The sequence below is a fragment of the Pseudorca crassidens genome, chromosome 10, assembly GCF_039906515.1.
Source record: "Pseudorca crassidens isolate mPseCra1 chromosome 10, mPseCra1.hap1, whole genome shotgun sequence".
Taxonomy (NCBI): domain Eukaryota; kingdom Metazoa; phylum Chordata; class Mammalia; order Artiodactyla; family Delphinidae; genus Pseudorca; species Pseudorca crassidens.
Genome location: NC_090305.1, coordinates 29,130,599 through 29,146,117, shown reverse-complemented (window position 1 = coordinate 29,146,117; position 15,519 = coordinate 29,130,599). Strand labels below are relative to the sequence as shown.

Sequence of the window (15,519 nt, the reverse complement as noted above, 5' to 3'; positions counted from 1 at the left end):
GGTTCTGATGAATGTAGGGGCAGGATAGGAATAAAGACACAGACGTAGAGAATGAACTTGAGGACATGGGGAGGGGGAAGGGTAAGCTGGAATGAAATGAGAGACTAGCACTGACACATATACACTACCAAATGTAAAATAGATAGCTAGTGGGAAGAGCTGCATGTCATAGGGAGATCAGCTTGGTGCTTTGCGACCACCTAGAGGAATGGGATAAGGAGGATTTGAGGGAGGGGATATGGGGATATATGTATACGTATAGCTGATTCACTTTGTTATACAGCAGAAACTAACACAACACTGTAAAGCAATTATACTCCAATAAAGATGTTAAAAAGAGGAAAAAAATCTTCACACAAAGAAAATTCTCTATGTGGTTTTCACTCCTGAATTCTGTCAAGCATTTAATCTTCCACAAATTCTTTCAGATTTCTTAGGTCTGTATGACTTTAGGAATTATAACACTTTATGTCATGAAGATAAACACAGAAATCCTCAACAAAATATTAGCACATCAAATCTAGCAAAATATATAAATGTTAATACATTATGACTAATGCGGTTTATTCTATGCATTCAAAAGTTGATATAATCTAACATATTAAAAAGTTTAAAGGAGAAAAACCATATGGTCATCTCAGTAGATGCAGAAAGATTTTTACGTATTCAACACTTACGATAAAAACTCTTCATAATAGCAACAGAAGGGGACTTTCTAAATTGGATAAAGTTCATCTATGAAGAACCAGCTGATGTTCTTAATGGTAGGTAAATAGTGATATACCTGTCTGATGGAATACCTATTAGTGATAAAAAGGAATGAAGTGTTGATGCATGGAACACATATTATACTTAGCAAAAGTAGGAGACACAAAAGACTTATGTGCTGTATGTTTAATTTATATGAAACTTTTAAAAAGGACATATCTATACTGACGGAATGAAGATCTGAAGTTTCTTGAGACTTGAGGGTAGTAAGAATTGACTGGGATCGTGTGTAAGTGTCCTTTTCAGGGTGACAGGGATATTCTGTATCTGGATTATTGTGGTTACATGGTGCATACATTTGTCAAAAATTATTGTAATATCCATTTAAAAATGGGTTCATTTTATTGTATGTAAACTTTCTTTGAGTAAAATTTATTTAAAAATATATCACCAAAAATATATGTGGCTTGGGCTAACGTTGCAAATGGTTAGGGTAGATCACTGTACTTGTTAGCATTGCATTTCTTAAGTTCATAAAAGTAGTTTCTGTTAACTTATTCTCAGATAGTTTCAAATGTGTGATTAGAGGCTTTTGTTGTCTGAGTCATTATGTTAAAATATTTAGGACTGGTTTTGGGGTCATCTGGAATTCAGTTCAAATGTTGGCTTTGTTACTACTTGTATGGCCTTGGGAAAGTTCTGAATAACTGCCCATTTTACTTGTTTTGAAAATGAGGAATAATAGTGCTTAATGTTAAGCCTGTAGGTGATTATGTAAATTAGGTATAATTCATGTATAGTGCTCAGCAAATAGCTGGCACAGATTAAGCTCTGAGTAAATGGTAACTACCATTTTTAATATTTCCTCTGTTGTTCTTAACCATTAAACTTCAACAGACTGCTTAATTAAATGAACTGAAATCATGTATTTTTCCCTACCCCTCAGCCCTCATTCTGAAATGTTTCTGGAATCTTCTTGGATGATTACTCTAGAACTTTTTTCTTAGATTATTAATTACTTCATCCCTGAGTTAAAATGACAGGCCTTGAACTGTGGACTTTTTAAAACAAAAACTTGCTAATATTACCAGTTTTTATATTCAGAAAATCACCCTAATTTTGATCAGTTTGGGTCATGTAACTTTTTTAAATGATTAACTTTATCTCTTTAATGTTTCTGTCTTACATTACTTCATGTTTGTGCAAGAGCTGTAAATTTTGATATGCTCTTCTTAAGGACCTGGTATACTGTGCTTTCCTGGTTTTCTGATTAGCATTTTACTAACTAGGAATACCTAAAATTGTTTTAAACAGCATTAAAAAAAATCAGTATAAAGTGCATCTTATTCTTTGGGATATTTTAATACTCAGTCATTTTATTATTTTTATACCATTTTATACCATATTATACCATTTTTTATTAGGAGGTATAGAATATAAATACTGTGGAAGGGGAATGTCAAGGTTTTTGTGATTTTAGGTGTCATTCTTTAAAAACAAATTATCCTTTCAGAAACTGTTTTGACTGGGTCTACCTCACCTTTACCTTCTCCGGGAAATGGGAACGAAACTGCACCTGGATCAGTTACCCAGCCAAAGAAAATCCGAGGAGTTGGATTTGGAGATATATTTAAAGAAGGCTCTGTGAAACTTAGGACAAGAACATCCAGTAGTGAAACAGAAGAGAAAAAACCAGAGAAGGTAGTAATGATGAGCTTTCCTTAGATTAACCCCATTCATTCTCTCATTAAGCTTTTCTTAAAATGTAAAAGTTAGTTTGCAACTCTGTTACCTTTTCTTTTTTGAGATTGCCAATAATAGATTATGAATGAGAAGGCTGTGAGAAACTGTTTTCAAGTTTAAGTGACTTACTTTAATGTTTATGTTTGATTCTTATAAAATTGGATTTTGGGGGGTAAATTTTACACAAACTTTTCTTAGTGGAAACTTTAGAATTTTTAGTTATAGTGTAAAAATAGAAAAGGCAAGTTTTTGTTTTCCTTTTAAAGCTAAAATTATATGTTTTTCTTTCAATTTGATGTAGGCTTAAAATGGGCCATTTTAAAGTGAATTCTCAGTGAGATATTAAGTTAATTAGGCACCGCTTAACTTTACTCTGGATTGTCAGCAATGGTGAAACCTAATCGCTAGCCCTAGATGTATGGAGAACTTTATTTTTTATTAGCATTTCACTGGCGTTGTGAAGTAAATCAAAGTGAATGTACCATACTAATAAGAGATTTTAAAATAAACTGTTAAGTTTCTGTTGTGGGGGAAATAGCTACAATCTTTAGAATATAGTCTTCCTGGTGTTAACACCTTGGAGATTAGATTGAGTACTTCACATAGGTGGCTTGTCCCTTAACTTTTAAAGCATTGTTTCCCTTGTAGTGCTCATTTGTATGTCTTATTTAACTCGTAAGATTTTAAAATATTTTAGTATTTACTTGCCTTTTTTAGTTACATTTCACTTAGAAGACTGTTTTGGTTGGTGAAATATATTCTGATGTTTTCTCCTAAAATGGTTAGTTTCAACATTTTTTTTTTCCTTTCCCAGCTTGTTACATATTTTCTCATGTAATAATAATTTGGGTTCAGGAAAGAGAACTTGTACTTTCTGTCCTGCCCTCTTCTAGCTCTGTGACTGTCTGGCATTAAGATTATTAATTAATTCTTGGTTTTAAAGGTAGAGATTAGAGTTCTTGTTGTTGGAATAGTGCTGTATAGTCATGTAATAGCTAGGAATGTCTAGAAGCAATGTCTGCATTATGAGGGACATTAAGCTAGATGATCTGGGGTCGCTTTCTAACTCTGAAGCTTATGATTATATTGAATAACTTTATTTGATTAATGATCACACCAGTAATCTTTCATTTGCCATTTTTAATGTCCACTAAAGAGTTGTTGTTAATGAGAGTAGTCTCAGGGTTACCGTATAGGATGGCCTTGGAAGGCTTTCTTTGATCACTGATGTAGGAATTGATAAAGTAGGGAGCACATTTGCTATGTTTGTAGGACCAGATTGGAAGATATGATGGTTAAAATTAGGAGAAATTAAAGTGAGCATCTTAAAAGATAACTAGAACACAGAATGATAGGTAAATTAGCAGTATGTTCAGATTTTTAACTAATGAAATCCAGGGTCAAATGTAGTGTTACTTCTAAGGGCAGAACTCAAGGAAACACTAGTACAAGATGAAGGACTTCCTGTAGTCAATTACAATGGAAAATTGCCTACTAGACTATATATTGTTACAAAGGGTTGTAACATTACCTAAATGTTTTCATTCTGATAGCAGCAGTAAGTATAAAGACTTTATTTTATACTCTGCCTCATTGTAAGGAAGTTTAATGCAGTTGTTTTAAGAGTCCACCTTCTGGAGTCAGACTTCTAGTCTAGTCAGACTTCTGCCTCCTAACCCATGAAAGGAGTGGATGATAGTGCCTACTTTATGCAGATTGTTCTAAGGATTAAGTTACAATGTATGTAAAGTGCTTATTAGCTCAGAGATTGGTATGTGGTAAATTTTCAAATGCTATTTTTATTTATTTTAGAGGTTCTAAAATAAATCACAGTATTATGGGTATCAGAGTATGTTTATTATCCTTAAGATAGGGAGTTTTAAAAACTAGACGTTCTGGGCTATCATTTAAGTAGTTTTTCAGATATTTATCTTTTTCATGGCAGTTTTCAGTCACATTACTAACCTGGCTATAAGTACCATTAGGGAGAGCTAGATAATTGTTAATGGAAATTTTGTTTAACATTATTAGCTTTGTTCTAACTTAAAATAATTGACACCATCCTTTCTATTCTAGCCCTTAATCACACAGTCACTAGGATCCAAAACTCAGAGTGTGGAGGTAACAAAAACAGACACTGAAAGTAAAATTAAAGGTAAGTGTTTGAATGAAATTTTCATATTAAGAATGAAGCATGCTCAAATATATTATTAGATTTGTTGAAGACGTTTGTTACATTGTACTACTTCATCGGAGTGTTAAATCCTCCTAGATGTAAGCACCATGAGGTCAAGGATTTTTGTATGCTTTGTACACTGATGTATCTGATACAGTTAGAACTGTGCCTAGAACATAGTAGGCATGTAGTAACTATTTGAATGAATGATTAATGAAATTGTTACTTAATTCAACATATAGTATTGGCCAAAATTATTGAAATCATCTCTAGAACCTTCTAGTGTACATTTCTTTAGACAAAATAGAGGCTTAATAAGTATTTGCTGAAAGAACCAATTTATAGAAGCTTCATTATTTTCATTTTAGCTAAAGAATATTGTAGAACGTTGTTTGCCTATGCGGGTACTAATGAAGATGAACTTACTTTTAAAGAAGGGGAGATAATACAGTTGATAAGTAAGGTAAGACTTTTCTCAGTTTTCAGTGAATCACTTAATTTATTCATAGAAATATTTTTCAGTAGTCTCGCATTCCCACTAGAATGTAAGCTCTAGAAAGGCTGTGACTTTGTCTTGTTTATTTCTGTGACCTGAGAACCTGGCACGTAGTAAGTGATCAGAAAGGTTTTTTAAGCAAACGTTTATTGTCTGTCTTTGTTATAATTGATGTATTGGAAATTATTTTTACCATCAAGTTGTGTTTTTTCTCTAACCACACCACCCCCCGCCCCCGCCAGGGTTCTGTTCTCATTTCCTGTTTTACCTCATTGCATTTTTTTGCCCATCTAATGTTCATTGTAGTGTTTGTAATATAAAAAGAAAAAGAAGAAAAATAGGGAAACAACTTAAATGTCCATCAATATATAAATGGTTATGAAATGTCATACTATGGAAAATGATGCAGCTATTTCAAAGAATGAGGTAGTTTTATAACTTGGAATAAATTAAGGAAAAAGAAAACCCTACAGTATTGGGGTGTGGGCAGAGTCCTGTAATAACTGTAATAGAGAAATATTAAAGTATTTGTTTTTGCTATATCCCTTTAAAGTAATTTTTGAAATTTCTCCCATTGTTTTAAATTGACTTAACAGATTGTTTAGTGTATGTAATTAAAAGAAGTTTTTTCATTGAAATATAATTGACCTACCACACTATGTTAGTTCCAACTGTACAACATAGTGGTTTGATATTTCTATACATCTGTTATTTCTAGTTACCATCTGTCACCAGACAAAGTTATTGCAATATTATTGACTATGCTCCCAATGTTGTACATTTCATCCCTGTGACTCATTTATTTTGTAACTGGAAATTTGTACCTCTTAAGCTCCTTCACCTCTTTTACTCATCCCTCCCAACCTCTTCTCCTCTGCCAACCACCGGTATGTTTTCTGTATCTGTGAGCCTATTTCTGTTTTATTATGTTTGTTCATTCCTTTTGTTTTATAGATTCCACCATATAAGTGAGATGGTATTTGTCTTTCTGTCTTATTTCACTTAGCATAATACCCTTGAGGTCCATGCATGTTGTCACAAATGGCAACATTTTATTCTTTTCTGTGTCAGTCATATTACATTGTAATATACGTTATATACTTATAAAACATATATATAGGGCTTCCCTGGTGGTGCAGTGGTTGAGAGTCTGCCTGCCGATGCAGGGGACACGGGTTCGTGCCCCGGTCTGGGAAGATCCCACATGCCACAGAGTGGCTGGGCCCGTGAGCCATGGCCGCTGAGCCTGCACGTCCGGAGCCTGTGCTCCACAACGGGAGAGGCCACAACAGTGAGAGGCCCGCGTACCACGTAAATAAATAAATAAATAAATAATATATATATATATATATACACACACACACATGCATATATACATGGTAATGTACATTTTATATATATGAAACACATCTTTATTTAAGATGCTTACTGATGGATATTTAAGTTGCTTACATATTACGTATCTGGGCTATTGTAAAGAATGCTGCCGTGAACATAAAGGTGCATATCTTTTCAAATTAGTGTTTTTGTTTTTGGAAAAATACGAAGAATTAGAGTTGCTGGATCATACGATAGTTCTATTTTTAATTTTTGAGAGGTCTCCATTCTGTTTTACATAGCAGCTGCACAAATTTACATTCCTACCAAAAGTGCACGAGGGTTCTCTTTTCTCCACATCTTCCCCAACACTTGTTAGGTGTTGCAGTTGTGATTATCCTGACCTTTGTGCATGACCTCCCCAGGGGTGTGGGTCTTGATTATACTGTCTCTCTGCCCCTCCAGCCTGTTTCATTGTGGTTCCTTCTTTATATCTTTAATTGTGGAAAATTTTTTCTGCTAGTCATTCGCATTGATAGTTGCTCTACTGTAAATAGTTTTAATTTTGGAGAGGGTGAGCTCAGGGTCTGCTTACTCTGTCATCTTGACCAGTCCCCCCCAGTGCATATAATTTTTAATACACATGGAGATTGGATTGATAACAACTAATTTCTCATGGAAGGGTATTTGGAAGGAATTGTAGAAGATTCTGTTAACTTCTAAAGCAAATGAATAATGTGATTAATTTTTGGTGTGTAAAGTGTTGAAAAGAATGTTAAGATACAGTTTGGAAATTTATATTCTGTCACCACCCTCCTCTTCTACTTCCTTTTCCTTTCTCTTCCCTCTCTTTTTTATCCTTGTAAACTGAATTTTTAAAAAAATTATTTGTTTGTTTATTTATTTATGGCTGCCCTGGGTCTTAGTTGTGGCACACGGGATCTTCACTGCAGCATGCAGGAACTTCATTGTGGCATGTGGGATCTTTAGTTGTGGCATACAGGCTTCTTAATTGCGACATGCGGATTTCTTAATTGAGGCATGCAGACTCTTAGTTGCAGCATGCTTGCAGGATCTAGTTCTCTGACCAGGGATCGAACCCAGGCCCCCTGCATTGGGAGTGTGGAGTCTTACCGACTGACCCACTGGGAAAGTCCCCTGAATTTTTAAATTATTTGACTAATTAAGAAATTAAACTTAATTTTATAACTGCTGCTTGAAGTAATGTGTGGGCAATATATTTTTTTAGGAGGACCTCAAAGTCTGTTAGGTCTTTATTTTTCCTTGTAGCAACAGTGAAATTCAGTATTTTCCTATTTTGTTGCTAACTTTTTTCTTATTTAGAGATAACCACTATTATCTTTATTCTTCATTTTGCGGTTTAGGAGACTGGAGAAGCTGGCTGGTGGAAGGGTGAACTTAATGGTAAAGAAGGAGTATTTCCAGACAATTTTGCTGTTCAGATAAATGAACTGGATAAGGACTTTCCTGTAAGCTTTTCTTTTTCAGTGATGATAATAATTTAAAAAAACCTTTTGCCAATATTTCTTAAAAAACAAGTTTTTTACATAGTAACAATAATTTTCTGAGGGGATTTCAGATTTATATAATCAGGTGAAAGTTATCTGAATTATGGTAAAACAAAACAATGTATCAGTTCTGTGCTTTATTCCTGTTTTCCTTTCCCCCTAACTAAAAATTAACCTAGTCTTTATTACTTTATTATAATTAAAAGAAAAAAGGCTGCCCATACTATTTAGACAAATTAGCACTTGACTGTAAGAAAAATTATATTTTTATTTAATTTTGTTGGAAATTTTTATTTTAAGGTACTGTTGATTACTATTACTCTGTCACTGCATTTTTGGGAGAGTGAGAAGGCTTTGCCTGCTTACAGGATTTAATACATCTATCTCATGTCTCACAGTGAATAAAGTGACACTGAGTCATTCATCAGTGATCTTTTGCTTTTCTACAGCTTGATCGCCTATGGAGGGATGAATCTAATTGAGTTTTTAAATTAGAGGGAAAGAGTTATACAGAGAACAGACACACCCCAGCAAGACAGTCTACTATATTTGATTTAAGTCAATGCAGAAATCTCTAACCTTTGCAGTCTTTCATTTAAAGTAAATTACAAGAGGATAATGTACGAAGGCTTACACTCTCTGAGATTCTTCCTTTGCTAGATTTCGTTCAGTATTAATTCAACAGCCTTCGGGTGTGCTTTATTTTTATATTCTTGTTAATAAACACATTTTCTTTTTTTGGTTTTTATTAGGTGTTTATGCAATATTGATTATCAGTTATTTTTTAATTTGGAAAAACGAAATTCACATACTTAGAAATGTGTCTCAAGTTTTTTAAGGCAAAAATGAGTGAATGAGTAAACCCAAGAGAATTTTAATAAACTGAAAAACAGACCTTTGCCTTTAATCTTCTTTTTGAGAGTGCTGAATAACCAAGGGTGAAAGCTAGATATATTTATTTGCTACTCCTGTTCTTTTTAAACAAAGTCTCTTTCTCTCTCCCTTTCCCTGCCACCCCTCCTTCCCCCCGACAAAAAAACTCAGCTGTTAAAGAGTGGTAAAATGGTGCATAGGAATCTTAAAATAGGGAAGGCAGGAGAGAATATTTTTGCTCATCATTAAGATTTTTTTAAATTTATCTAACTCAGTGATATTTTTGAAATATTTGAATTTTATCAAAGAGGCATTTGTTCTAATAGAATATATTTTTCATCTGTGACCTTTTGTGGAGTTGTTTGAATCTTATGATTTTATAATTTTTGACAGGGATGGGATGAGGAGAGATGTTTATGTAACTTAGATCATTTATGATCAGAGTTTACTTTAACTATAACTATAAATGTAAGTGTTTTACTGTTTTCACAATTATTATTTTAATAGAAACCAAAGAAACCACCACCACCTGCGAAGGGTCCAGGTAAGTACGAAACAGATTATTCAGATGGCTATTTTTCATATTTTTAAGTTCTAGAATGGTGAAATTGGGTCTCCTGTAAATCATTTATTTTCTTTTAGCAAAAATTAAATATTATGGTGCTATGTATAATTTTTAAAAATATATAAAAATTGAATGTTCACGTGTATTAATATCTGTCAGTATTTTTTTTAAAGTACAAACTGTATAAAATAGGAATCTTGAAAATAATTTAGATATTTTTGTTATATGGCATTTTGAGTTAAGAAAATTGACTAAGCTTAAATCTATAGAAAACAATATATTAAAAAAGAAGACACTATATTTACCTAGTTAATAAGTTATTCTGCCTTTTCAGATGCAATCCATTTTTTAATGCTGCAAACAAATACTGATTTTTTTTATATACTCTTCCTTCAGAGAGTGTGATAAGGCTTAAGCAAACTAGAAGAGTTTAGTTTTTCCTTTTTAAACAGTGGAATAAATGATGGAGTCCCTAGAAGAGTTTTCCAGAGTTAGAGTTTTGTCATCTGACTCTATTTCTATAAGTTCTAGCCCTTGATTTCTGATTTTTAAAAGTGCTGTCCAATTTTTGTTTTCCTTGAAAGATTTGCTCTTTTTTTAGAATAATGCAAGTCCTTCCCTCCTCCATAGTTTCAGCTTTGTGTTTGCTAACCTTATCTGAGAGCAAGGATAAGTTAAAAGTAATTTTTATGGAAGTTGGTATTGGAGCCTTTTTAGCCACTAGTCATACTGGGCTTTTAAAATTAATTAAAATTAAATAAAATAAAAAAGTTAATTCTGTAGTTGCAGTAGCAGCATTTCAAGTCTCAATGGACAGTATTGAACCACACAAAAACAGAATATTTCCATCATCACAGCAAGTTCTACTGGACAGTGGTATTGTAGAGAATGTGAACTCCTTCATTTGATAAGGAAGGAACTGAGACCACAGAGCTATCACTTACTAAGGTGATCGTGGCAGGTGCAGGATTATATGTTGAGCTCAGTGATTCTGGTATATTGTTCAGTCTTTTAAACCATATTTTCATCTGATGTTATTTTTTAAACCTTTGCTTTTTAGGAGTATAATTATCTTTGTGCTCTAAAACTTTTTTTTTTTTTTTAATGTATTAACGTTTTTTTCCCCTCAGCTCCAAAGCCTGAGCTGACAGGTGCAGAGAAGAAGTATTTTCCTACAAAGCCTGAAGAAAAAGGTGAGGCAGATTCTTCTACTGTCAGAAAAATAATTCCTTTCATTGTCAGTGTAAAGAAAAACATATCTCCACACTGAGTCATTCACACTGATTTTTAACAAGTGTTCATTATTTACTATGTAGTGCTTGGGGATTTCAAAGAGGGAGTTTGTCAAGATCAATAGGAAATTAAGATTTTTACTCAAACTGATACCAGTTTACATTCATGAAAAAGTTACACCATCACCTCAGTAAGGATGTAGTATTTAATGTTATTTCAAATAATGTGTAAGAAAACTAAGCATTAAACAGTTATACTCTTATTATTTTCATAGTGTCCAAGTTGAAATACATTTAAAATTTTTTTCTTAGGTATAAGAGTGAGTTCTTACTTAAAACATGTAAGTGATTTATTATGTATTATTTAATTTTCACTGCATATATTTGTCATATAAACTTGGAAAGGTATTCCAACATATGTATTTTGTTTAAAAACATTACTTGTTATTGTTAACACCTCCTTCTCTTTGTACACAAAGATCTGCAGTGGCTGTATCTAATAGATTAGGTTATATATTCTTGTAAAAACTTGAATACTGTTGCAGAATACTTTTGTTTCTACTGCCTTTGTTGTTTCTACTTCCTGTCCTTGTCTCTTGCTTAAAGTGTTACTGTATTCTCTCATTTTAGTTCCTTGTCTGGCTTCTATTTCAGATTCATTTTTTAGAGACTGTTTTTCAGAAGTTTCAGGTTCACAGCAAAACTGAGCAGAAAGTACAGAGTTCCCGTATTCTTGCTGCCCCACACATGCACAGCCTCCCCCACTGTCAGCATCCTGCATGATAGTGGTACACTTGTTACAGTCAGCGCACCTCCATTGACACACCATTACCATTCAGAGTCCATAGTGTACATTAGGGGTCACTTATGGGGTTGTACATTTCATGAGTTTGGACTAATGTATAATTGTAATATCATACAGAATAGTCTCATCTCTTTAAAATTCCTATGTTCTGTGCTTTCATCCCTCTCTTCCCCCAACCCCTGACAGCCACTGATCTTTTTATTTTCTCCATAGTTTTGCTTTTTCAGAATGTCATAGAGTTGGAGTCATACACTATGTAGCTTTTACACATTGTCTTCTTTCACTTTGTAATATGCATTTAAGGTTTATCCATGTATTTTCATGGCTTAATAGCTCATTTCTTTTCAATGTTGATTAATATTGCAGTGTCCAGATGTATCACAGTTTATCCATTCACTTACTGAAGGACATCTTGGTTGCTTTCAGGCTTTGGCAGTTATGAATAATGCTGCTATAAACCTTGCATACTTTTTGTGTGTACATAAGTTTTCAGTTCACTTGGGTAAATACCAAGGAATGTAATTGCTTGTTCATATGGTAAGAGTATGTTTAGTTTTGTAAGAAATTGCTAAATTGTCTTCCAAAGTGTCTGCACCATTTTGCATTCCTACCAGCAAAGAATGAGAGTTCCTGTTGCTCCACATCCTGGTCAGCATTTGGTGTTGGCAGGAACTGATCCCAAATTATTCAGTACATTTTTGGTATCATCTTCTACTCTTTTCATTCACTAAATGTAGCAACCACACTCTTGACTCTGAATATCATACACCTTCATAGCTTTATCTCTCTCATGATCTGTGCTCATCATGGAAAGTTTTTATATCCCCAACTCCCCTTGTTTTTGCATTTGAGATTTTTAAATTTAGATGCAAAAACAATTTATATTTAATAAAGGTATTTCTTGATCTCAGATTAGTCCTTTGTGATATAGCTGTTGTTAGGTCCAAGTCTTGGATCAGTTTATTTTGGTACTTGGTTATAATATCTCCTACATGAAAAACTCATCATACAAAGATACATAGAACCAAATGTAAGAAGTATGTTACTGGCTTTATTATCTTCATTATGATATTTCTTTTATAGTCCCCTTCATCAAGTAGGTAAGGGTTTTGTTAAAATTAAGAATATGGCTTCTTATATTCCCTGAAATCAGTCAGTTGATCTTATAAATAAAATGGAAGGTAATGCATTTGTATTACATTTATTTGCTCAAAATCCTGGTCATGATGAAGTGTCAGGGACTGAATTTGTCCCCCTGAGTTAGACAATTAGAAAACTGGACAAAATACATACAACAGTGGTTTTAGACATCAGACAACAGGTAGCATAGGACTGTTATCACTGAAATCAATGAGGCAAACCCTAAAATTACCCCTAGCTTATTGTCTAGAAGCAGTTTTCAGGCAGCAGAAAGGAGAAAGCCAAACAGAGCCCAGTATTCATAGAGAGTTGAGGTAATAGGAGTTTAGGGAGGCCAAGGCAGCTATAGTTTGTGGGACAGAGTGCCAGAATGGAAGGAACTGCGTAGAGTACTGAGAGAGCTCTACAGGGCTTACCATGAGGCTTTGGCCGAGTACTGAATTACATACCTGTGAAAGGAAATTTTCCATAGCTGGAGAAATAACTGCTGGAAGACATTTGCTGAAACAGTTTCTGGAACTCACAAATAGTTCATGTTCCCATGAGCCACAAGACCTCATAATGCATTGAAGTCCATAAAAGGGTGTATCAGCTTAGACTAAAGGCCTACCTTGGAAACAGATCAGTCTAATTCCAGAATGCTTTACATTATAATATAACAAAATCTAGCACCCAAGAGGATAGAATTCACAATGCCCATTATCTGATCAAAAATTATCAGACATGGAAAGAAGCAAGAAAATAGCAACCAAAAGAGAAGTCAGTCAATTTAAACAGACCCAGAAATATCAAGAAATGATGGAAATAGCAGAAAGAACATTAAAATAGCTATTATAAATGTAGCCCATGTGTTCAGTAAAGTAGAAGAAAGCACAAACATGATGGTGAGAGAAATGGAAAATATAAAAAAGACCCAAATTGAAATTTTGCAGACGAAGAATACAGCAGCTGAAATGAAAGACACTGGATGGAATTACCAGCAGTTTGGAGACTACAGAAGGAAATATTAGTGAACTGGAAGACATAGCAATAGAAGCTATCTAAAAATATATAGAAAAAAGACTAGAAAAAAATGAACAACGCCTCAGTGACCTCAGTGACAATATCAAGCAGTTTTACGTGTAAATGGAGTCCCTGAGGAAATGAAGAGAGGGGACAGAAAAAATATGTGAAGAAATAATGGTTGAAAAATCTTTAGATTTGGTGCAAATTTTAAGCCCACAGATCCAAGGAGCTCAGTGAACTCCAAGCAGAAAAAACATAAAGGAAATCACCTTAAGGCACATCATCATAAATTCTATGAAAAGCAGTGATAAAGAGAAAAACATAAAGTCTGCAAGAAAATAATTGTCAACCTTGAATTCTCTACCTGGCAAAAATACTTTTCAGGCAATGGAGGCAAAACGAAAACTTTCAGATAAAATCAGAGAGAATTCTTTACTAGTAGACCTGTATGTACTACACAGGGAATGTTAACAGAGGTTCGTTTTGGCAGAAGGAAAATGATGCTGTTTTGGCATTTGGATGTATACAAAGTAATGAAGAATGCCAGAAGTGGTAAATATGTGAGTAAATAGAAAAGACCTTTTTCCCCTTATTTCTAAATCTTAACACCACCACCAAAACTCTTCACTTGAAAGATTTTAAAACTATAAAGTGTTGATTTCAAAGTTTAGGTGTGCAAATGTAAGCAGTTTTTAAATAAGTGAAACAAGACAAATATAACAAGGGAAGCAATTCTTAATATTGTCAAAATGTTCTCATTAACCTGACATGGCTTTAATAGATCTGGTGCAAGAAATAAGAAAAGTGACAGGCATTGCCTATTAATGGGCATTGGGGGAGAGAGCCACTGTCAGTTCAGGGTCAGAGGGTCTGAATATTATTGACATAGATTAAATTATTTCTTTAAAAATAAACATAGGTTTATCTCTCTCTTGTTCCAGAGTCAACAGAGCTTTTTCAAACCATGGCTAGGGCCACTTTGAGGAGCCTTAAGCCTTCTTACAGGAGAAACGGTGTATGCCACCAGTGTGTGCGTTCATTACTTTTCTCTCTCTTTTGATCTCAGTTTCAGAGAGTATGTCCTTGAAAAGCCCTGCCGTATTGAGGAGGATTAAAAAAGAGCTAGTAGAAAACATGAAACAAATCACCCTATTGCCCTTGATTCTTAGGTGACGCCCCATTATTTCATGGGATACTTTCCCAAGTCATAAGAATGGAGTTTAAATCCTCACTGTCTACTCGCTGTCCAAGCCACCACATGGGTTTTCTCAAATCTGCTTAGCAGTGTCATTCTCACTGTTTCCTCAGAGGTACCTCGAGTGCTTGCCATGCATGTTGCCCCTCAGGAGAGTAATGATAGCAACAGTTTGGAGCACAAGTGTTTCTCCTGCTTTGGGGGAAGACTTTCTTGGACATACCTTTCAGTAGCCTGCTTCATTCTTACCAATGTATGTAAAAGTTATTCAAATTCATTACTCAGCAAGGGAATATAATTTTAAACCAAAGTAAGATTCTCACCAAAATGGGTGAAATTTTTAAAAAGACTAACAATACGAAATGTTGGTGAGGTTACAGATTCTCAGAACTCTTATACACTGTAGGTGGGAATGTAAACTGTTTTATCTACTCTTGAGAACTAAAGTTGAATAAATCTATATACCCTGTTACCCAGCACTTTTACTCCTAATTATATACTCACAAGAAATGTGTGTTCCGTATGTACACCAAAAGACTCAAATAAGAAAGTTTATCTAGTATTATTTACACTGACCGTCAATTGGAAACAACACAAACGTCCATCAGTAGTTATATGGATAAAAAAATTGAAGTATATTCATATGCCAGGATACTATATATATAGCGTAGCAACAAATGAATGAGATAGAGTTTCACACAGCAGCATATTATGATTTCAGTGGTGTAAAATTAA

At 34.0% G+C, this 15,519-nt stretch overlaps 1 protein-coding gene across 1 annotated transcript in view; it reads left to right on the top strand.

Moving 5' to 3' along the window:
• The window catches only part of CD2AP (CD2 associated protein), a 104,369-nt gene that overhangs the window by 66,109 nt on the left and 22,741 nt on the right, over positions 1–15,519 (top strand). Inside the window, exons 6-11 of the mRNA XM_067752745.1 lie at positions 2,222–2,409; positions 4,528–4,606; positions 4,996–5,090; positions 7,826–7,930; positions 9,350–9,386; positions 10,538–10,600. Of these exons, the coding sequence (XP_067608846.1) occupies positions 2,222–2,409; positions 4,528–4,606; positions 4,996–5,090; positions 7,826–7,930; positions 9,350–9,386; positions 10,538–10,600 (567 nt within the window). The remainder of the gene's footprint in view (positions 1–2,221; positions 2,410–4,527; positions 4,607–4,995; positions 5,091–7,825; positions 7,931–9,349; positions 9,387–10,537; positions 10,601–15,519) is intronic.